The 24,913-nt window shown below is 42.2% G+C and overlaps 1 protein-coding gene across 1 annotated transcript in view; it reads left to right on the top strand.

The window, feature by feature from the left end:
• TSPOAP1 (TSPO associated protein 1) overlaps window positions 1–24,913 on the top strand; it is a 168,560-nt gene that overhangs the window by 131,565 nt on the left and 12,082 nt on the right. Inside the window, exons 14-24 of the mRNA XM_066601563.1 lie at window positions 2,093–2,202; window positions 4,624–4,733; window positions 5,264–6,067; window positions 6,236–6,387; window positions 6,628–7,191; window positions 9,714–9,980; window positions 10,467–10,649; window positions 13,185–14,222; window positions 15,502–15,604; window positions 15,703–15,896; window positions 16,040–16,208. Coding sequence (XP_066457660.1) covers window positions 2,093–2,202; window positions 4,624–4,733; window positions 5,264–6,067; window positions 6,236–6,387; window positions 6,628–7,191; window positions 9,714–9,980; window positions 10,467–10,649; window positions 13,185–14,222; window positions 15,502–15,604; window positions 15,703–15,896; window positions 16,040–16,208 — 3,694 coding nt within the window. The remainder of the gene's footprint in view (window positions 1–2,092; window positions 2,203–4,623; window positions 4,734–5,263; window positions 6,068–6,235; window positions 6,388–6,627; window positions 7,192–9,713; window positions 9,981–10,466; window positions 10,650–13,184; window positions 14,223–15,501; window positions 15,605–15,702; window positions 15,897–16,039; window positions 16,209–24,913) is intronic.

Here is a 24,913-nt window from a genome sequence, read left to right as displayed (position 1 = left end):
TCTCTCTCCATGCGACATTTTTTGGAGCAGAAATGACAGGTGTTATTGGCTTAGTGCTGCTGTTGTGCAGTGCTGGGATTCTGGGTTCAAATCTGGGGCCCCACCATTGCAAGGTAGCAGTGCTAACCATGGGGAGACCACCCCCACCCCCACTGTTGTTCAAGGAGGCCAAATTAGAGAACCCAATTTTTATATCAATTCATTTTAATGGAAGTCAAAATCTGAAGTCCGTATTCACAATTATTTTGCAAGATCAGGTTGGTCCCTCCCCACCCAATTATGTCAATAATCACTCAACACTACTAATAACATCCTGCCCAGCAGAAGATTCATGTTTCTTTTGGGTACCCCCTTATACCCAATAACAAATATACTAGGATTGCTTACATTATTGTCTGATAAATTGTCACACACCTTGCACTACCCCGAATGTTGCACATGTATAATAATGTCATATGTCAAAAATACATGTGCATATAAAATATAATTGTGCTCTCGGTGCATCTATGTAATACCTGCACATTCATTGGGTCTCAATTGAAATTATCCTTGTTAACCGGTTACATATTATAAAGTGCAAATACACATACAAAAGATGCATTTACAAGCTCCAAAATTACAAAGGGAACCACCAAAGAAAAAAATCAGCAGTGGTATAAAGTCAGTAAATATGTACAGCCCAATCAGCCTATCTAAAAAGCACACATCACCATGCAGTAATAAATCAAAGTGTAATATTGGTATACACACCTAAGTTGGGATCAATCAGTAATCCACTGATGCCATCTATTTATCAAGGATGATCGCCTTCCGACACACATTCCCCTGAGGAAGTGTATCAAAACACCACACATGCTTGAAATCATTTATTGTTGATTTTCCAACGCCATCTGCTGGAAGTTTGATCCAAGCATCTACTACTCTTTCAGTAAAATAATAAAATCTCAGATTGTGCCCCCTTATTCTAGTGTTTAGCTTTCTAATAAAAACACGTCCCTCCTGAGCCTTATTTATGCCTTTTAACATATGTGAGGATTTTGATCATGTCCCCCTTCTTTCCTTCAGACTATGCGAATTAAGTTCTTTAATCTTTTTGATGACCTGATCAGGACAGCGCTGATCGCGGCTGTTGCAGCTGGGTGTCTGCTATCACAGACAGCCGGCACCCCCATTTTATGGAGTGGGATCCGCTCGTAACCTCGCTCTATATAAAACCCGCACACCCAGGACGTAAAGGGACATACGCCCTGTGGTGTTGAGGGGTTAACTCATTTCTGATTAGTTTTGTTCTTGAGACCGTTCACCATTTTTGTAGCCTGTCTATAGGCTTGTTCTACTTTATCAGTGGTTTTCTGTAGGTGAGATCTCCAGAAATGAGCACAGTATTCCAGAATGGTCTCACTAGAGCTCTATACAGCGGGACCACATTCTTCTACTGGTTATACCTCTCGCTATGCAGCCCAGTATCCAACTTGTATTGCTTTCTGTCTGTCAGCACTGTGGACTCCTTTTGAGGCTGTCAGAAATGAGTAATATGATATGACCGCCCACTGGACCGTTAAGCTCAGAAAGAGCAGAGATTGAAATAAGTGAAATACAATTTACACTGAATCTTTCCCCACAAATCCATATATCAATCTACTCCACTCCTGATCTGCAACATGCTCCTTGCAGAATGGACTGCATTTTCAAGCTGATGCTCTGAAATCTTGATCCATTCATTCCATCCATTCTTGACATGTTTTGTCACATATAGCGACATATTCAGGGAGACGCAACTGTTATTAATGGTGGAAAATAAAGTATATGTCTTAATTTTTTTCTCTCCAGTTACTGTGGGCATGCATAGCCTGTAGGGTATAATTAAAATGCTGCATTTCTGATTGTAATTTTCTCTGAGCTGGTGGGTGCAGGCTAGCTGCTATGATGTCTCTCATACACCGCAAAGACAAAGAAAGGGAGATCCTGCACTCCTATCTCTCTAGCATAAAAGTTTCTTGAAACAAAAGTAAAATGTATACACTTTTACTAAAGATTGGAAGAGGCTTTGTATTGTCTTTATCAACCTCGACTTTGTTCCCAAAATTGATAGGTGGATACTGCCAGTGAAATGGAAGAGCTGGAAGCAGACAGTGTTTCATTGAATCCTGAACCAGAAACCCGCCCCAGTGCTAAGCTGCAAGTTTTCCTCGCAAGATACAGGTGATAGTACTATTAGTTACGTTCAAGAATTGCTAATATGGCACTATAAGGAAGCCATTATACCAATTTCAGTTACGTTTTCTAAAAAAAAACAAAAAAACACATCAATAGAGAGGTAGAGGAGTTAACTTTAACCACATTGGATTCTAGACCCTGTGGAAAATGAAAGCAATGAGCTACTCATCCACTTTTCCAGAGATTTAGTTTTAATTTCCCCCCACATGTAAAGTTCAGGCACAGTAACAAATATTGGCATAGCCTAGACACCTTAAGGTGACTATACACATCAGATAGAAGTAGGTTGATGGTTCAACAACTGTTGAACAACCAGTTACCTGGTGAACGATTGTTTCCCAGATGCAGCCTTTTCAGTTCATATTAGCCATCACTGCCATTCAAACTGGTGGCACATGTTCAATGACATTGGGTGACAGACAAACCATCTTTTTGGGAAGGTTTTTTCAAAGAAAGACTGAACTACTATCTTTTTTTTGGCCATGAACAAACATGGCTGACTTATTTTACAGACAATACAAAGTAATTATGGACTGCACTACGAGTAGAGAGGGTAGGTACTTGTTGAAGGGGTATTCCCACATCCTAGTAGTGAAAAACAATCAAAGCACTCTCCAGGACATTTCTTTTGCGTATAACGGTGGCAGCATTCTCTATCTTTCAATGTAATTGGTGGAGCAAATTCGACTGGTTCCACTGTCCAGAAATAATAATAATGCCGGTTATAACAATGAGGACAGCACACACTGATGTTGAGATGCAAAATTTGTGGAATTTTTGTGCACTAGTTATTGGTGATTCCCTATATACAGGTAGGCAAATTTTGGGTGGTCCCACGCCACCACCATTACGGCCTGAAAAAGGCCAACTTTCGGCCAAAATATTGCATAACTGTAACCATCATTAAAATTATTGTACACACTTTGCATCTCAACATTATTGTGTGTTGTCCTCAGTGGACCTACCTTGGGTGTTTTTTGTATTTGCTATTTTATTTCCTTATATGCACAGAATTTTAAGTGCTTTTTGAACCTAATGTTTAAGAATACTTCAGGTTGCAACACGGCATGGTAGTCTTTCAGTCCGGAAAAAAGCTAAGAAAAAGTCAGGTTTCCAATGCTGGAGAGTGCATGCGAATGCTCCAATGGACCTCCGGGGATATGTAATTGTATTCAAATTTTCTTTATAAAAATACCAGCATTTCTGTTAAAAAATAATTTCTATTCATTTCATCATAAAAATGATCCAGGTAGTGTGACCATAACAGTCCCTACGTGTAGCCAGCGCTACTGCTCTTAATCATGGCATGAAATGTTTCAGTCCTCACATCCAGGGGTTTCACCTTGTCGTCAATGGGATCCGCGGCAGCAGCGCCGGCCTCATTGAAAACATAGGGAGAAGATCGCACTCAACAGCACTGTCACACTGTTCATTGATGATGGGACTCCTCGCGGGGATGAAGGAATCCCCTGTCACAGCTGCGGCAGAGGAACGTAATGCTATCCCCTTGCTTTCAATGCAGCCGGTGCTGCTTCCACCCCATTGAAAGCAATGGGATGAAGACAACCCCTGCGGCAATGATTTTCAAGGGGGCTTGGAAATAGAGGCCCTAGCTGCAGAAAAAAAACAAAACAAAAAAATCATACATCACCTAGAAGCGCTGTCTGGCTCTTCTCCGTGAACCCCTTCACTCTTCTGCTTTGTTTCTTCTGGCAGGAGCGCTGTGAGCCAATCAGAGGCAGCGCTTTCAGGAGGCGGAGATTTTTTAATCACCGGCCAAAAGAAATGAAGAAGAGCGCTGAACAGTGCTGTCACAGTGTTCAGTGATGAGGGGACTCCCAGCGGAGCTAAAGCAATCCCCTGCCACAGCTGTGGTCAGGAATTCCGTCAGTGCAATGTAATGTGCGCTTTTTAATAACACTGTCCTATCTCTTACAGGTGCAATTTTTTTTGTTCGCGCTTGTAAAAATCGGACATGTGACCGTTTTCATTGGAAAGCATTGGTTCTATTAGAGCCAATTTTGTAAATCGTGCCTATGCATGAGTGAAAAAAATCGTTTATCTGACTGCACCCTCAGTCAGTGGATATGAGATGGGTTTAGGAGGTGGCTCCTATAGAGCCATGTTTTCGGTCATCGGTCAGCTGAACAATCATTTGCTGTTAAATTCCACCTAATGATCAATAATTTAGCTGAAATCGTCCTTTTTTATCATCTTTAGTCTAATGTGTTTGAGCACCTTTTTGATTATGTAACTGATTTCTTCTGAATTAATAGTCTTCCTACCTCAAGGGTCTATGATGAGCTCCCAAATTGCTTCCACCATTCCAACGTGTGATTTGTGTGAAGACTGCTTTTTACTGTTTGTACTGTCCTTTTTCTAGAAAAATATATTTACATTTTACAGTTACAATCCCTTTGATGGTCCCAATGAAAATCCTGAAGCAGAACTGCCCCTCATAGCAGGGGAATACATTTACGTCTATGGGGACATGGATGATGATGGCTTTTATGAAGGTAGGTAGCCTAAAAATTGAACTTGCTTGAAATACAGGTAGAATTTACTTTTAATGATTATTACTTGTTCCGCTTTCCCTTCTTTATGTCCATTCTTGTGCTAATAAAAGGATCCGTCTGATTGGAAACCTTACCTGCCAAAGTGGCTGCAGATAAAAAAACATGAGAAGGGCTGCTGTTGGTTGTGGAGGACATCTGCTAAAATCAATAGATGACAGTTTATTTGAATTGGTACAATTCAATTCTCCATTTTCGTTGCAGCAGTACCACATGGGATAATAAGCCATCTTGGCTTCCCACACAATTACACAGCAGCTCATGGCACCAATACTCTTGTGCTGTAGTGGTCCTCAAAGACGTAAAATTTCAGATGGGGCTAACCAAACCAGGCAATCTTTCATTTCACCCTCAACAAGGATGCTATAGTTTGCTCAAATTCCGTTGGAACCAGTAGGGCCTATATAGTTGATGTGAAATATTCAGTCCTTTATTCCTTAAATGTTTTTAACTTTATTGCCTTGTCTTAACAGGTGAATTAATGGATGGAAGGCGAGGGCTTGTTCCTTCAAACTTTGTGGAACGTGTTTCTGATGATGACTTGATAGCCTTTCACCCAGCAGAAACCAACGAGCTGTCACAGAGTTCAGGGCAGGACATTAGCTTTTTAAGTGGAAGCAGCATAGAGAGAAGCGAAGAAGAGGATGATGGAAGCAGCTTCAGTCCATTGCCTATGCAAGGAAATAGTGAGGGAGCTCGAGATGTCTCAGCCGTGCCTTACCCTCGAAAGCTGACTGTCATTAAACAGCTTGCTCGCAGTATAGTGGTTGGATGGGAGCCGCCTCTAGTAGCAGCAGGCAGTGAAAATATCCTAAGTTACAACATCTATGTAGACAATGAACTTCGACAAAATGTTCGTTGTGGAGGACAAACTAAAGCCTTGATTGAGAAACTTGAGCTGAAAACTCGGACTTATCGCATTTCTGTACAGAGCATGACAGACAGTGGCTGCTCAGATCGGATACGTTGCACTTTGTTGGTTGGCCATGGTTACTCACTTGCTCCAACACAGCTACGTGTTCGCAGCCTATCGGCTACTTCTGCTGAAATTACGTGGCAGCCGTGTAACAGCAACCATTCACATGCCTTGTATCTAAATGAGGAAAGCTGTGGCTTGGCCAAGGCCGGAGTTTATTGGTACACATTTAGCAGCTTGAGACCTAGCACTATGTATAATGTAAAAGTGGAAGCCCGACCCCAGAGAATTCCTTTGGAGTTACCTCTCGAGAGGCGAGAGCCAAAGACCACAGTTATGCAATTGACAACTCCTGCGGCAGGTAACACACCGACCAAGACCTTGTTGTTGTAATATTTTCCTCCACAGTGACTACATTTCATAATCGATATAAATATGTTTTTGACCGTCTTGTTATATAGCTTCTTATGAATATTTTTTTTTCTGTATTAGTGGTCTATATGTGATCAGTTTGTCAAATTTCTTACAGGACCTCCAGATGCTCCACTTGATGTTCAAGTTGAACTAGGTCCAAAACCTGGTGTTTTACTCATCACATGGTTACCAGTGACAATAGATGCAGCGGGGACATCTAATGGAGTCAGAGTAACTGGCTATGCAGTGTATGCCGATGGACAAAAGGTAACCAAGCCTCTGTATACTCAACCGTTAGATACATTAATGAAAGAAGGTTTATTGTACCGGATTAAAGAACTTCCAAAAGTGATATAACGTGTATAAAAGTTACTGTCTTAATCATCTCACTCATTCTAAAGTGGTAATCATAGAATTGTGTATATGTGTATCTATCTATTCATTCACATGTGCCTGATACCGTATATTTATATCATCTGTGGTTTACTAGTCTCTTCTATGTTTTAGGTACTTGAAGTCACATCTCCAACAGCAGGGAGTGTATTAGTGGGTGCATCTCACTTACAACTCCTGCAAGTGTCTCGGGAAATATCTGTTAGAACAATGTCCCCCAGTGGAGAATCCATGGACTCCGTGCCAGCTCACGTACCCTCTGCCTTTATAAAAGTCCTTGACAGTCCTTCCTTGTCACATACTTTTTCTAACACTAGCCTTATATGTGAGCAAGCATCAGGGCAAAACCTGTCTTCTCTTTCCGAGAAGTTTCCTTCTATGCCTCTTACTTCATCATCTCCCTGTACACTTCATAATCCACCAGCCTCCACCTCCCAAGCCAATTTCTCCATCCATACAAACTGTATTCGGGGTGACTCCCTAGATTCTCAGCCAGTTCAGGTCTCATCACTCAGTGCTTCCCCAGGTAGCTGCCAAGGATCTTCGACTTCAGAGCCTGCCGAGGCACAAGTACCATGCCAAGGTACGCAGGACAGTGTCCCTTCCACTGTACCTGAAGCGGTGAGACCAGAACACACTCCGCAGCCTGAAACAACAGCACTACAAGAACACAATCAAGTAAGCATGCTATTTCTTAACAACCATTGTGTTACTTTTATATTTTAGCCCATGCATGCATAATAAGCAGTTTAGGGGAATGTCCACATTTCATCTTTATGCTGTTTTAGGGCTAAAATTTTATGCTTAATAATTTTATGTAGCGATTGGAGCTTTTTTTTTTTTTTTTTTTTCAGACATATTTCTAAATCTCCTGCATAGACATACATGCTAGCAATCTACAACCTCCACAAGAGGTCACTTTTGCATTTATTAAATATTATCTATTGCGCTCCCTCTTGTGGTGGTTACAGGCAAACAGCATATTGGGATTTATTTGCAAATGCTGTCTAAAAGCTAAGCTGCCTGTCCACGGCCATGACGGAATATTGCATAGCGATATTCTGCTGCGGGGGAAGAGGTGGGAGCACTGACAGGTCTCCGCGATGAGCCTATATAAATAGGCTCACCGCTGAGAATCGCGGCAAATCGCAGCATGCAGTGATTTTAATCCCGCGAGCGGAGAATCGCTATGACTCTCCACTCGTGGATGTCATGCTGCGCTTTCCATAGTTATCCTATGGAAAGCTTTTCATAGCAAAATTCACAGGCGATTTATCGCCATGGATCACGCTATTGCCCGTGGACAGGCAGCCTTAGGCCTAATGCACACAGACGTATTTGCACTGCGGGATCCCACAGCAAATACAGCCCATAGGACATGCATTGAAAAATGCATTTCTATGCCCACAAGTGGAAATCAACTGCGATATTCCACTCATTGAGTGGAAATCGCAGCATGTCCTATTTCAGTGCGAGTCTGGCAGAAGCTCGCACGGATGCGTCGGCTCTGCACTGCGCAGTCGGAATCTGACCAGGCCGTCTGCATTCGGCCTAAGACAGTAAAATCTTAGATTACACAGCCTTAAAATGTGCCAGCTGCTGAAAAATAAATCCGTCAAATTTTCAGATTGGCTAGGCTACATTTAGACCACCTTTCAGTTGGCTTGGTTCACCTCAAAAGTGAAAGCGCGGTATCAGAAAAATGCAGCTCTGACCACTGTGAAGTTATAATAGTAAATCAAAACAGATTATACGGTTTCTCTAATTATGTAACCCAGGTGAGGGAAATGGCAACATACTAATATCATAGTGTCTCTCAAATCCAGTCTACAATGAACCACAATAGGTCATCATTTAGGCCTCCTTCACACGGGCAACATGGCATTGCAGCGATATCGCATCGTTGGACTGTGCATGATCGCTGCTTCTTCTTGCGTCAATACCGCGATTTTGTAGTGCTACAAAGTTGCGACTTTGTAGCATCACATGCAAGGATTTCTTGGGGCGGGGGCTTGAAATATGGGCCCTACCCTGAAAATAAGTTGTAGCTGAATGAAAGAAGAGTATACATCACCTCTCCTGCGCTGTCCAGGGCGCCGCAGCTTCACTTCGGGTCCAGGCACTCTTTCCCTTCTTCATCTTCTAGCCGGGGATTGAAAAATCTCCGCCTCCTGGAAGCACAGGCTGTGATTGGCTGACGCTTAGCCTATCACAGCCAGTGCTCGATGAATGGCTGTGGTTGAACCAATCACAGCCATTTATTGAGCACTGGCTGTGATAGGCTAAGCGTCAGCCAATCACAGTCAACCCTTCCAGGAGGCGGGGATTTTTCAATCCCCGGCCATAAGTTGAAGACAAACAGTGCCTGGACGAAGCTGCAGCGGCGTTAGAGAGCGCTTGTAAGGGGATGTATGTGTTTTGGGTTTTTTTCTGCCGCTAGGGCTTAGATTTGGCTCTGACAGTAGGATTTCCTACTGTCAAAGTTGCATCGCACCACACGAAAATTGCGTTTTCGTGCGATGCAATGCAACAGTGTGTCAGGCTCCATAGGGAAACATGGGCTACAAAACCTCACGAGTCGCGGACATATCCCCGGACCTGCGAGGTTTTTGTGTCTGGTTGTTGCATGCTACAAAACATCGCATGTGTAAAGGAACCCATAAGAAAGCATGGGCTTCTCATACATGGGATTTGTAGCAACGCGACTTAGTCGCCCATGTGAAGGAGGCCTTAAGCTTTCTTATAGTGAGAAGTCCTCTAGCAGTTACTGATGTAGCAATACCAATCTATTACCAGTATAGGAAAGCATCAACATTTGACCATCTGGAATTTCCCATAAACTGGTAGTCAGCAATAGAGCGGGCATTCTGCTATTATCCTTCTTTTTCCTAATCTTTAGAAGTCTCTCCACTAGTTTGTTATGGTGTAGACACTCCACATAAACCTCATTGTGTTCTCTCCCTGGTTGCATTTCTGTAGGAGGATCTTTTGGTGTTCAAAGCTAGTATGGTCTGATGCGTACATTTTGCCATTTGCATGGCCCACCAGTCTCTTTTTTTATGTCCTTGTTTCTACAGTATTTAGCTTGTTGTTTGTGAAGTGTGGGACGGTTAAACACTATTTTATTCTGTTACGGATGTCTCTTGTAAGGGCCCACTTGGTTTATAAGTTCTAAGAATGCAATGTCTAAACCTTTCTAGAAAATACTACCAAACACCAAAGAACCTGAAATAGATGATACACTAACTACCAGTGGCCTGCCGATGGGTATAACTTGGTGCAAGGAGAACAGTTTGGAATTAAGTACAACTGCCAAAGAGGAATGCTCAAGCCCAGAGATTGAGTTATCAGAAGAAGCCGTGGCAACCAACTTAAGCTGCCGGGAAGTTTCCATTCAAGACTTTCTAGAAGTAGACAGAAACGAGAAAAAGGAGTCAACTGTTACAAATGTCAGTTGTGAAACAGAGGTTAGTATCCAAGGAAAGGTATAAGCCAATTTTTAGAAATGTAGATGACATTTTGGCATCTCCTGTGTATACCCCTGCCTTAAAACTGCAACATACCCCATATATATAATTATAACAAGCAATATTTTTGGGGTGTATATCTTTGTATGGAATAGCAGAGTTTGCCATGTTATTCACTATACTAAAAAAAGGTATACCGTATTAAAAAAGGACACTCTTTTGGCCTTGATGGGTACATGGAGCCCGAGGTATATGCCAAACGTAGGCTCTGAACGTGATGTGAAGAGAGCCTTTCAAGTTAGTATTAAAAAATCAGCCAAATTTTATGTTAAAATGGCAATAATTTTGTGATTCAATATCTCCCAATGTACAACATATGACTTTTTGCAGTGCTTATACCGATAGTACTTGTTATCATAGTACTTAAAGGGGAGAGTGGATCACATATATTTGCTTTCTTTTTTTTTTTTTTTACGAATAAATTAGGAAGCAGTCAAATTGCCATTGGACACACATTCAAGTGTACATCTCGATCACAGCCATAGTTCTAATCTCTCCGACATACTGGAGGAAGAAGAGGACGTGGAAGATGATGATTGCATTGCTGTTCCCAGTGCCAAAAAATGGGGGCAGTCATCAACAAGCACAGGTGGAGACAGTCCTGGGAAGGTATGTCATACAATCATTCTACTAAAAATATTTTTAAAAATCTAGTTTATACATCTTGTAAGCAGACAAATGTGAGTAAACGATTGTTTTATTTAAAGAGCCATTATGGTGAAATTTTTTATGTAACTAGCCCCCTATTATATATAAGTCGGGTAGTATTAACTTGTTTAGTTATTCCTTTATGTCTGAAACTTCCTACAGTCCTTCTTGGGTGGATCACATGATCTCATTGTTTTACTAGGCTTTATGTCAGTCAGTCAGTTTTTCAGTCCGCATAATTCCTGTGTGATGGACCCTACCACACAAGCTCTTTAGAGGAGGACACAAACGCCTATCACAGTTACAGCTGATGATTAGATGCTCCTGTCAATCAGTTTTAATGGAGATCATAGTTCAGTTTCCTCACTGTATACTTATGGACTGTAGCTTATTTAGGTGGATATGAAATGGTGAGAATCAACACTGTCCTTCCAGCAGGCAGAGATGGTACAGGCTCTAGCTGCTAATGTAATGTTATGTAATGTTGTACTGATGCATCATAGCTATATTCACAGGAAAGACTTATGCTAAAATGATAATCTTTATTAGAATAATTTAAAAAGAGACAGTAGACTCAGGGCACAACACAAAACAAAGAGTTGGGAAGGATGTTGCAGCCACTCAAGGGTGGTCAAGCCACCAGGTGGCAGCGCCTCCGACCAACCTAGGACAAGATGTCGTTAGCTACAAAAATACTCTTGGATTGATAGCACAGAATAGTGAAAGAGAAAGTAGGGGCAAATATCAACATAGTGTCTGATAAGCATCAGAAAGGAAACTGCCCTGCATGATAGTGAGTGGAATATAAATAGTGCCTAGGGTGTGACAGGCAATTAGGTGAGGATAGGAGAGATTGAAAAATGTATTTTTGCTGGAATGGCCCTTTAAAAGTTTATTTATTTTTTTTTTTTGGTAACTCGTTTTATTGAAAAATAACACATACAACAAGGCCTCATGTCCACTTGCACGCACGTATTCCTCTGCTAAATCCCGCAGCGGAATCCGTGCGTACCCACCGACATGGAGAGCAAAAGACAGTTTCTTACCTCTCCGGATCCAGCGCGGATCTTCTCCGTGCTGGACAAAACTTTTTTTTTCAGCACAGCGGATGCGTCTGGGAGCGCTGGCCGACGCACCCGGTGCATGTGCAGTGCTTTCTTTTTTGTTTTTAAATCTCCTGCTTTCCCGTGGATCTGCAGCACAGCCGCAGTGACAGCTGCGGGCGTGCCGCGTATTGGACAGCTTCCATTGACTTCAACGGAAGCATCCCTGTGGGATCTGCAGGGAAATGGAGCATGCTGCGATTTCTTTCCGCGTGTGCGATCCGCACGCTGGGAAAAATAAAATCCCATCCGCATGCTTGTTACTGTCCTGCGGATGCTAGTGCATCCTTATGGGCGGCTTGATTTTTGGATCTCCCACGCAGGTACCGTAAATCAAATCCGCCCGTGAACATTGGGCCTAGAAACTGTTGTAGCCTATATATAATACAGAATTTTTACATACATAATGATGGAGAAGCATAAAAAACAGTATTAATCTAAGAATACAGCAATCAGAGAGATTTTCGTATCAAAATCAACATTATCGACATGCAGTTTAAATTGATATAGAATAGTTGGTACGAGGAGTCACAGGAGGCTGTAATATGTCCAGTAAATACTGGAATGCATTCTGCGTATGGATCGTCGCTGGGGAATTGCTCCAACCTTCCCATATTTTAAGGAATTAATCATGACACTTCCCATTCTTGCATACAATATTTCCATATGAAAGAATTGTTTTAACTATATTGCACCACTGGGAGAGTGTAGGAGGCCATCTATCCATCCATCTCATTGCAATAGCTTTACAAGCCATAAAGAGTACCTCATTAAGGAAACCGCGAGTATGATGTGGACCTTTAATCAATTAGCAATATCGGCTCTGTTTACATTACGCTTTGGTGTATGCACCAGAAGAGCTTTCAGTGTATATGTTAAACGTATCCACAGGGTTCTATTCACCCGATGAAGGCCAAAAGTGTATCATTTTGTCTTCCATTGGGCTTCTATACATCAGTTGTTTTATTTAACTCTATAGAAAAGCTTTTCAATGCAGAGGGATCCCACAAATTACTGTATACAGCCTGGTTTGCTCTTTTTGTGGGAGTTGGGGTGATGTATTCTGCTTTATACAGTGGTGTACCTCAGACAGTACTCCCAACATATAGGTTTCATGGAAGGCTTAGACCTGATGTGAACAGAGTCCACACATACTTGTAATGTTCCTCTTGTTGTGACTGGTCTCCATACAGACATATAAATCAATACTGGTGAGTGTCATGAAATACGTTCATGTATTAATGATACAGTAGTTGGTTACCTTCTACAAGGGCTTACAGTCAGGCTTCAGTTCCCTTTTAAATACTCTTCCCAGTTATTTTATACATTTCTATTGCATTCACCTGTAAATTACGTGATTGTGCTTTTTGATTCCCTTTGAAAATCCATGTAGTTGGACTGTTGTGAGACAGACAGCGATGAGGAAATTCTGGAAAGGATTCTGGATCTGCCTTTACAGAAACACTGCAGTAAGAAATTGTTTAGCATCCCTGAGGTGACTGAAGAAGAGGATGAAGAGGATGATCATTCCCATCACATTGTTTCTAAGAACCCACGCTGTAACATGGAGCCACAGATGTACCAGTATGGAAACTCACTTAAAGCCTTGTCCCCAAAGCTAGGACCTGTAAGTTGTTTAAATGTACCCACAGAGACTCCCATCACAGCAAGCATTGGGAATGACAAGAAAATGGATTGTGGGGAAGACTGCGTCTTTGTTGACGAGGACTTTTGTCCTAAATCAAAGGGTTGCGTTTATCAATCTTCCTCAGACGTAAAGCCTCCAGTCCCTGAAACCCAAATGTGGAAAGCCAAAAGGAACAACTATGAGAATGACAAAGCTTGCAGTTTCACAGAGCCAAACCGCAAAAAGCAGAATGAGGTTCGGGAGCACTGCAGCCGAATGCCCACAAATTGTAATCCAGGTGGGTTTTACAACTCTAGATCTCATAAAGCCAAGGAGCCGGCATCTTGTACGGCTCGGGAAGCCTCCCAAATAAACCACAGAAGCTCCAAGAATAAACTGCCTAGAAATTCTCAACGGCGCCATCTGCTCGATTCCACAAATTTCAAGCCTAAAGCTTCTAGTTCTTCCAGCAGTTGGCATTTAGAAATTGATGTAGAGTATGATACGGAAGATGAGGAAGAGCCGTCACTTCTAGCCCATAATACTAACTGGGCTAAAGCTGAGATTTGGGAAGATGGTTCTCAGACTGACAGGGAAGGTTGGAGTGAAAGCTCTGGATACTCTGAGCCTATCCAGCATATAAGAAGGAAAACTTATGTCAAGAGACCAATTAAAGACCAGAGTACAGGAAAATATCTTAAGGGAACATCCCTCCCCCACACTGGATTAGCTCCGCTAACGCCCAATAAGGATGCAGCAAGTAGTAGAAGTATACGATCCGTTCGATGGGAAGGCGATGGAAAGGTGATGCTTGCATTGTCAGTGCCTACCATCATGTGCTCAGCTGCTTCCGTCATGTCCCGGTCTCTAGCTGCTCTATGTCGTGGCTGTAGCTTTTGCTTTTTACATGTTGTGAAAATCCAGCTGGCTGAGAAAATAAAGCGTTTCGGAGCTTCTGCTGTGACCCACTGCTTTGCATTCAGCGTTTGTAGAGCGATGTATTAACAACCATTTAAGCTTACAATATTCCTCATCGGAACATTTACATAATTAGCTTTTATCATTTGTAAATGTAGAGTAGTTTTCCGGGAAAATAGTATTGATGAGCTTATCCTCTGGATAGGTCAACAATAGTTGATCAGCTAGAGTCCACCGTTCGGGACCATGGCCAAAAGCAACAACTATGATTGTGACAAAGCTTGCAGTTTTACAGAGTCAAACCAGAAAAAGCTGGTCAGGCACCTGCTGTCAGCGCCACAACACTCAGGCTACGAAGCACAAGCAATTAGCTCCGACCCTTGTAGTGGCTGGCTCTGGTAAATGCAGGCACAGCGGTCATTGATGTTAATGAGTGCTGCTCCTGCAATTACGAGTGCCGGCCACCACAGACATTGGAGCTATCTGCTTCCGCTCAATTCCTCTGTGCGGTGTGGTGCCTGGTCAGTTGATCAGCTGGGGGCCCAAGCGTTGGATCCCAGCTGATCAGCTATCGATGAGCTCTCCTGAGGATAAGTTTATCGATTTGATTGTATTTTCCCAGAAAACCCCTTAAGTGCATTGATACTTGGAAATGTTAGGATGACCTGCACTACATTCCTCTGCTGCCCCTGTGTTCTTGTAAATATACTGTAAGTTGCCGACTTTTTGCCTTAGCAGCAGATGGGTCGGAGGTGTCTGAGGATTTCCTGTAAATTTATTTAATAACAACATGCATTGAGCATCTTATGGTAGTAACCAAAATAAACAATTATTGAATGACTGTATGTTCTCCATCTGCTGGCTACAGACACTTAAAAGAGCTGAATTTCCATCTACATTTAGATAAAAACAAAGGAAGCCAAATAATCCTAAATGTTCCTATTCTGTTTTATAAATGACTTTACTCCCAGAACATCTAATGATGATAAGGTATTTGTTACTAAACAAGATTATGTAAAGTATTGAAAGGAATATTGTAAGCAATCCTAGTTCCTTGAAGCATTGTGGCTGTCTGCTTAGTATCAGTTTGGCCTAATCCAAATTGTAAAATGATTTGCTATTAAAGAGTTTCTACCTTTTGTTTATTCTGATGCTTGGTCTATAGGAGGATTCAACTGAAGACCCAGGGTTGCAATTACAGCCCAGCCCCACCAGATCATCAGAAAGAACGACGAACACAGGTCACATGACTTCAGAGTCCGAGTCAGGTACGTTTATCAATATCCTGCTTTATAACACTGGTAATTATTAAAAGTTGTGGCTTTATTTGGTGGGGGGGTTAACAATGTTGTCTTCCTGCATGCAGATGCTGCACATTCTACCCAGCCGGAGTATTGTCAAGAAAAACTATTAGAAGATAGGGAATGCTCCTCAAAAGAATTGGAATCGGATTCTGTAAGGCTGTTTGTAGCTATTTTTGATTATGAACCGGAGACAATGTCGCCTAATCCTGAAGCATATATGGAAGAACTTCCCTTTAAAGAGGGACAGATTTTGCAGGTATCTCAAAGATTAACTTCATCTAGCTATAGATTTTTCAGGCTTACGTAGAAGCACACAATGATATCTCCACCCCTCCCCCACTCTCCAATATGTATAAACCTAAAACCTCAGACAAATAAAAACATGTCATTTCTTTGTAGGTGTTTGGCGATAAAGATTCTGATGGCTTCTATCAGGGCAAATGTGCAGAAAGAACTGGATACATCCCATGCAACATGGTCTCTGAATTACATATAGAGAGCAACGAAGTCAGAATGCAGCTTTTGAGACAGGGTCACCTTACACCAACTTCTCTACTAAATGATTTGGGTAAGATTTTGTCATTGTGATCTTATCTACATTTCTTATGTCTACATAGATACTTGTATGTTGCAATCGTCTTTGTTGCACAGTTCAGGTTTGTACTAGTTTACTTCTAAAAGATTTACAATTTTTTATATATAATATATATGTTCTATAATGCAGACTACCAGGTTTTCTTCTATATTTTAAAATGACCACAAACAAAATGGGGACCTACATACAATGTCCCTCGTGCATCACCACCAACCAGGTATATAGGAATAACAAAAATTGGTGATTTATGGCAATCATCAAAACTTAAAGGGGTTGTCCCGCGAAACAAAGTGGGGGTATACACTTCTGTATGGCCATATTAATGCACTTTGTAATGTACATTGTGCATTAATTATGAGCCATACAGAAGTTATTCACTTACCTGTTCCGTTGCTAGCGTCCTCGTCTCCATGGTGCCGTCTAATTTTCAGCGTCTAATCGCCCGATTAGACGCGCTTGCGCAGTCCGGTCTTCTTGCTTTCTGAATGGGGCCGCTCGTGCCGGAGAGCGGCTCCTCGTAGCTCCGCCCCGTCACGTGTGCCGATTCCAGCCAATCAGGAGGCTGGAATCGGCAATGGACCGCACGGTGCACCGCATGGTGCACCGTGGGTGAAGATCCCGGCGGCCATCTTACTTAGGTAAGTAAGAAGTCGCCGGAGCGCGGGGATTTGGGTAAGTACTGGCCGTTTTTTGGGGGTTTTTTTCCTGCATCGGGTTTGTCTCGCGCCGAACGGGGGGCTATTGAAAAAAAACCAAAAACGTTTCGGCGCGGGACAACCCCTTTAACGTTTATTCTTAATAATCTAAAATAGAGGTGCTTCTGTAACTTACAATGGCCACAAATAATAAATACATCAGACCAATGCCAGAATAAACCAGTTAATGCAGTGCATGCCTAATAGTCCTACAGGAGGCTGCATAATAATACTGCTGATGACATGCGGGAAACATGGATTGGTCTTATCAGTGTACGATCAAGATGTCCATCCACTTTGGTAAAGCCATCTTCTGATAATCCTCATATGATTGCATAGGTATCCATAAAAGGGAAGAGGGACTACATACTATCCTTACTACTCCCTATCAGACTAGTGTACCCTACTGCATATGTAGAGGAATCAGGACTCTTACCTGGATAAGAAAGATTCCAAAATGTATCTCTGTTACGAAACCCTTCAATATTCCTGGGGGTAAAGGGATCCCAAGGAGAATTGTCCCTACAAGTAGTGGTGCTCTCACGTGGTGTACATAGCTGCGAGTCCGACAACCTGATTGCAGGATGTTCAGGACAAGTGGATGGATATCTTGATCTTATACTGGTAAGACCGTTCCATGTTATTGGATACAGTTAAAACACATACAAGCCGTTAGAGGTATAAATGTCCCCGCTGCAGTACATACCCTTGATAAGACATAGGAAAAATATAGGAATTGACATGACCTTTAGTGCCACAACTGGCCAGTGCAGCTCTGTCATCGGTAATTTATACCCCCTTTACCACATAAACAAACCCCATCCATTTACAGCCGCAGATTCTGGACATGCCGTGGATTTCCAAAGTCACAGCATGCCCTATTGTTATGGGAATGCAGTATATTTTGACCTCAGATTTTATCCACTGCAATGCAGTTAATGAAATCTGCTTAGGAAAGATTGGCAAAGTCAAAACATTGCATGTTGGAGGAATAAAGCTGATTTTAATGCATCCAAGGTGCTGTCTTTGAAAGTTTTTCTGAACCACGCTTTACCTGTGGATTTCAGATTGTATGGAATGGCATCTTTTCCCACAAACATTCATGAAGCAGTGCTGCTTGCTGTGTTTTTTTTGTTTTGTTTTTTACTTCAGTCTGATATCTACAGCTGTGTCCACACCAAAAACGTGCATATTCTGGTGTGGATTTGCAGGATGTTTCAGTAGCAAATTTTTATGCTATGATTGCAATAGGTGGGGTTCCCACCTCGGGGACCCTGGACCTGTCTTAAGTAAGGGCTCTGTGTGATTGTTCTCAGTAAGAGAGACCAAGTAATCTTGTAGATATGATACCTGTTATGGCTAACAAAAATACATGATGTTATAGCGAGCTTTCAAACCTATGAAGGGTTCTTCCTCGGGCTTAATGGAACAAATCTAAATGTATATTTATATTAAAACATATACACATGATCACATGGGAGGGCACAGACATGGTGAACTTAATATGCACTTAGATAAATACCAGAGACAGGGTAAGAGGACACAGACGTTTAGTGATTAATAGCACTTAGATAAATACCAGGGAGGGATGAGAATAACAGTAAGTAAGTACTCCAGTGACAAGGAATGTGACTGTTTAAAATCTCTAAATTGATGTTAGGGGGTCACCACCAGCCAGTGCATTATTTCTGTTCTGGGTTTCTCATATCTCATAATCTCCACTGTTGTAAAAATCCCCCTCCGAGATTCATGCCATTCATGCCGTTTCAAAGTTTATTTTGAACTTACGTTCCCAAATTCTTCTGTGATGTTGGGACTTAAAATTGCCTTTAAGTATAATAAGTTTCATATGTTATAGGTTTTGGCTGTGACTAGAAAAATGCTTTGCCAGAGGTAAACCGTTAACCCTTTCCAATCCATTTATTTTTTCTCACCCATTCTCCCCAGCTCCAAATAAATTGAAGCTGGGAGAATGGGTGAGAAAAAATACATTTTCCCTGCACCCTCCTGAACTGACAGAGTTCAGGAGGGTGCAGGGAGGGACCTGCTTACCTGACCGGCGTCTTCTGCATTCTCCTTCTGCCTCCCGGCTCGGCGATCATGTGACCGCTGGGGTCAGGTGACACCTGGCGGTCACATGATCGCCGGGTCGGGAGACAGAAGGAGAATGCACAAGACGCCGGTCAGGTAAGCAGGTCCTTGCACGGTGCAGGCTCCCGGCTCGGAGTTCATGTGACCGCCGGGGGTCAGGTAACACCGGCGGTCACATGATCGCCGGCCGGAATCTATGCATTACATAGCGATAATTGAGCGCTATGTAATGTGTAAAGGAGTGGGCAGAAAGGGTTAAAAACCCTTTCTGCCTTCTCCTCGGGGGTCCTCGATGACGACCAGTAAAGGAGTGCATCTGCACCCGATGTGTCTGACGATCGGGTGCAGATCCACTCCTGCACTGCAGTGTCGGGCCTGCCCCGACATCGGAGCTGTGGAGGGAAATTATGATGTCGGGGCAGGCCCGACATTGGACTGGAAAGGGTTAAGGAACCAGTAAGGTTCTTTAACCCTCCCAGCCACCCTGAATGCACTGGCCCGAAAAACAGAAACAGCTGAGTGCAGCGATTTTTCTTCCGTCCTAAGGGCGCCCACCCACTGGCGATTTTTTTTTTCTTTGCGTTTTGCGTTTTTCCTGCAGAGCAATTAGAATTGAATGTACTCCTGTCCACTGGCGTTTTGCGTTGCGTTGCGTTTTTTAACATAGGAACTGTCAGTTGCATATGTGTCCTTATTTTTCTCCTAATGCACCCATGAAAGTCAATGGAAATTAATGGAAAAGCCGCGAAAACGCCGCAAAAAACGCCGCGAAAACGCGGCGTTTTTCACGCACGAAAATCGCAAACACCAGTGGGTGGGCGCCCTAAAGCTGGAAAATAGATGCAGACCATTATAGTCAATGGAGTCCTTCTAGCGATGTTCGATTCTGTCCAGAGACAGAACCGTTTGGCTGCGGAGATTCCTCTTTCCTGCTCCCTGAATGGAGCAAGAAAGCGGAATCACTGGTGCAGATGTTAAACCACCCTAAATGTTCTTTACACTAGGCATCTGTTGTTCTGCTTCTTCAGAAATGAACACTACACACTTTGTTAATGTTCTGCATTTACTCATTTGGTTGTACTTTTGGGTAGACTGGTACATTAAGTATTCGGCTTTCGGATAGCCAAACCGTTAAAGCCAAAAAAGGTAATTGTTTTAGAATAAATGTTAGCTTTACCTTAAATGGCTTAGAACTGAAGAAATCGGCGTCAGGGAACACTTAGTGATCAACTTCCTGTCAATGGAGTGTTCTAATAAGTACGGATTCACCAAAGCAGACAACCCCTTTAATTCATATCTAATGCTACTTGTCTACATGCCCGTGTAAACGTTTCATCTAGGTTAGGTTCAGTAAGTGCACATTTTACATATTTTGCAACATCCAATCATTGCTAATTGCTGTGGTACATGTATTCTTACTTTATTCTTTGTGCCATTTCATATGAGTATAGAGATTCACCTTGTAGCCGGAGTCTGTGTAGACACTTGGATTCTGTTCACATCACGTATCTCCATATATGTGCTGAATGCTTTTGCAGGAGCTCCCAGTGCAGATGTTGGCCATAGCAATGGGTCTCCATTCATGTACAGGAGGCTAGAAGAGTGGGAACCTATATATATTATTGAAAGACTAGGAGTTGCTTGCACGGAAGACTATACAATGGCATACATTGGAGCCTAAAAGTGGTTTCCTAAACTGGACGACCCCAAGTCAAAAGCAAGCCACCTGGCAATCTGCTTCTTCCCTTAGTCCTCCTGCTTGAGCACCTGTGAATCTGCTAACATCGATGGGGTAAGCTGCGGAGGGATGCAAAGTTTCCCGACAGCAAAGTGGAGTATTGTAAGGCACCGTTTCACATTGAACAGCAGCCATGTAATATTGTGGTCACGTCAAGTCCAGGACAGCAGAATAATGCTTTTTGTAGCGCTGTGCTGCTCTGGCAAATTTAGAGTGGTCTCAACTGGGGCGCCTTCCTCTATGATATCCATAATCCTTAAAAAGAGCATTTTCACCTAAAATATATAAATTCACTTAGAAATATAATAAGTTTATTTGTATAGTGCCATTTTATTCCGTAGCGCTTTCAAAACACAGGAGAGCACATCCGATATAATTACAAATAATGAGAGACAATAAGGGTGGGGGCCTGCACCAACGAACGGGCTTACATTTAATAAGGAGGAGGTGATGCAGGAGGTACAGAGGAATGGGATGTACAAGGTAGGCAAAATGGAGAATGTGGGGTGCCATGGGCAGACAATAGTCCAGGCATGCAGGGGGAGGGGCGAGGGCATGTTGTAGGGGGAAGGTTTGTTCAGGAGATTTGATATGCTTCTTTGAAGAGGTGCATTTTTAAGGCACGTCTGAAGTTCTGTGCATCGGGAATTGTCCAGATGTTTTCGGGGAGTGCGTTCCAGAGGACTGGAGCAGCTCTGGAGAGGTCCCAGAGGCAGGAATATGCGGTTCGTATTAGAGGGGCGTTTATTCTGAATGTGTTAGCAGATCGAAGTGGGTGGGCTGGGTAATGTGTAGACAGAAGGGAAGTGATGCACAGTGGATTAGCGCCATTGAGCGCTTTGTGGGTGAGGGTAAGGAGTTTGAATTGACTTCTGTAGTGTATTGCAGCCAATGCAGCGACTGGCCTAGTGCAGAGGCGTCCGTGTAGCGGCTGGATAGGAAGATGAGCCTGTCTGTCGGAATTAATATGGATTGGATCTGGTGCGGGAAAGGCCGATTAGAAGCGAGCTGCAGTAATTAAACTGAGAATGGATGACAACAAGTGTCTTTAGCGTGTCCATGGCGAGACGTGGTCGGATTTCTGCAATGTTCCAGGGGGGGGGGGGAGGGTTTATTAAAGGAGAGGCCATTGTATATTCTACCCCAGTCTAATAGTAATACTGTAATGGCCGGCGTATTGGTACAGAGAAAAGAAAACCTTGATAGAAGATAACTAAAAAAAAAAAAAACTCCTTGATAGGTGATGACAACTCAAAGACTGTTTTCTTAACATTTTTACTTAGTTTTATGGACAAATGCTCTTTATGGGGGTTTGTTCAGGATTAGAAAAAAGGGTGTAGTCTTTTTACAGAAATAGCACCTTGTCTATCAAAGGGCAGCATCTGGTATTGCAGTTCAGCTCCATTCATTTTAATGGGGATGAGATGCAGTACCAGACACAGCCCATCAACAGATGTGGCGCTGTTTCTGAAAATCAGTAGACCTTTTTTCTTCTATTTTTGTAGAAATTACTTTAAGTTGTTAATAAGATGACTTACGTGAAGTATGATGTATTTGATTTCATTATTTGTGACCACTCCATTACACTATAATGGCTTGTGCTATCTGCACTGGTTTGAACCTGCTAAATATGCTTCTTAAATTATGTCCATGCCCAATGGAAATCCATACAAAATTGTTTAAATTGTCTGATAAGCTGGCAAATTTAATGAGTAGATCAATGAAATGATGCTGAGAGCTCAATCACCTTTTACCATAATTTGTTTTGTGTCTTCAATATAATTATTTAGCATTTTAGTTTAGCAGCTGGTGAACACTAGAAATAAGAGGGTTTGTAGCAGAATGCATAAAGTACATTATATAGAATTTATGAATTGGGCTAATATACATATCAGCCTTTAAGGAGACTCGGACGAGTCTTTGCATCATACAGTTGCACTTGTCTATTAAAGGAATTGTCTTAGAAATAAGTGGGGATTTTATTAAGTGATTTGTGACCGGTTTAAGGCATAGAAAAACCACACATTTTGGCACATACCATAATGGCACGAAAATTTGTGACTCGTTTCTCCTCCTTTGAAAAGTGGGTGGGTTTAACAGTGGGCATAGCCAAAACTTTCTGAAAGATTTATCATCACTGAAGACCGAAAATGGCACAAATTGTAAGGCAAACCCATGGCTGCTGGTAGCATGCATACATTTCAATCTCTGCCTTTAGGGCAGCAAAATAATTTTTTAAGCGTGTACCTCTTAATAATTTGGCGCATTCCACACTGATGGACTTCAGTTTAAGAATGACATGTGAAACATTCTTAATAAAAATCATAACTCCTTTATTTATCTATCAACGTCGCTGTATGACGGCTTGTTTTGCGGGACGAATTGTATTTTTCAATGGTGCTATTTAAAGTACCATAAATGTACTGAAAAGCTTAAAAAAATTATAAGTGGAGTAAGATGAAAAAAAGACAACATTCCGCCATCTTTCAGTGCGTCTTGTTTCTACGGTGCACAAACTGCAACAAAAACGACATGATAACTTTATTCTATGGGTCGGTACGATTACTATGATACCAAACTTGTATAGGTTTTTTTAGTGTACCACAATTTTTTTTTTTCTTTTTCAAAGACATTTAATTTTTTTCAATTATTTTCTGTCGCGATCTTCGCGCAATAATTTTTTTATTTTTCTGTTGACGTAGTTGAGCAAGGGCTCATTTTTTGTGGGATGTCCTGTAGTTTACGTTAGTACCAATTTGGAATACATACAACTTTTTGATCGCTTTTTATTGCGTTTTTTCTGGGAGACAGGGTAACTGAAAAAGTGGATTTTTGTCGTTCTCTATTTATTTTTCGGACGACATTCACCGTGCGGGTTAAATAATGCACTACTTTGATAGATCGGACTTTTACGGATGCGGCGATACCAAATGTATATTTTTCTTTTATGATTTTTTTTTTTTTATTATTATAGATATGGCAAAAGGGGGGGGGAATAAACTTTCATTACTTTTTTTTTTTTTTTTTTTACAATTAAAAGAAAAGTTAGAAAAAGATTAATAAAGTTTTATTAAGTCCCCCTCGGGTACTACATCATGCGATACTTTGATCGCTCCTGCAGTATGACAGGCAGCCTATCAAGCCATTCCACAAGGATGGCTTCATAGGCAGTCTCTCAAGGCAGCCCTGGGGCCTTTCAGAAGGCCCCCGGCTGCCATGACACCTGGACGGCCCCCCGAAAGCTGGGAGGGCGTGCGGGACCCCCGAAAGATTTAGATGCCGCTGTCGGAATTGAGTGTACGTCCTGGAGCGGGAAGGGGTTAAAGGGTACCTCGGACAGGTATGTATATTGCGCCTATGTATGTTTTATTCTGAAATACTTTGCATCTTCAAAGTATGTTTATTCTGAAACCCCAGTCGGAATGGAGCTCTGAGTTGGGACTGGTAGGGGAGCACCGTGGCGGCATCATTTAGAGTGACCGTTCTCTCCTTACTTGTGTATAGGAAGAGAACTGTCAACTGTGCGGTCAGAGAGAGGCCGGCGTTGTACTGCCACAGTGATTTGAAGCTCCATTCCAACTGCATCTTCAAAGTATGTTTGCTCTGAAGCGCGGTATTGTATATGGGCGCAATGTACTCCTGTTCCAGCTTCATCTTGTCCATGGTTCAGGCAGCATGAACCCGGTGACATGTTCCCATTAAGTATTTTTTATAGTTTTTACTTCTTGTCTGGTACTCAAAGAGCCTGTGCTTCCCACTTCTTCTAATCACAGAGACATACAAGGACAGCCATCAATTAGTGCCTGTGGATGGGGGAGCTGGGCTGACAAGTTCACACTGTAGATCTGGCTACAATGGAAACCATATTGTACACTAAAATACTGCACCAAAGTGCATAAACACAGAATATTATGTTCACTTTCTATTCTATGCTGCCTTCAATAAGACCACATGCACCTGTTGAGAGATTTGCTTTAATGTCCTGAAACTTTATAGTGCCTATCCTTTACCCAAGCAGTTCGCAATCTGATATAATTATGAGGCCGTTCTGTATGGAACAACATTTTTTGATGGCCGCTTTCACACATGCATATTTGAGTCAGTATTTCACACCAGTATGTGTAAGCCCAAACCAGGAGTAGTTCCAAAACATG

The sequence above is a fragment of the Eleutherodactylus coqui genome, chromosome 4, assembly GCF_035609145.1.
Source record: "Eleutherodactylus coqui strain aEleCoq1 chromosome 4, aEleCoq1.hap1, whole genome shotgun sequence".
NCBI classification, from domain to species: Eukaryota; Metazoa; Chordata; class Amphibia; order Anura; family Eleutherodactylidae; genus Eleutherodactylus; species Eleutherodactylus coqui.
The sequence above is the reverse complement of the archived record's forward strand: the minus strand, read 5'-3'. Positions and strand labels throughout refer to the sequence as shown.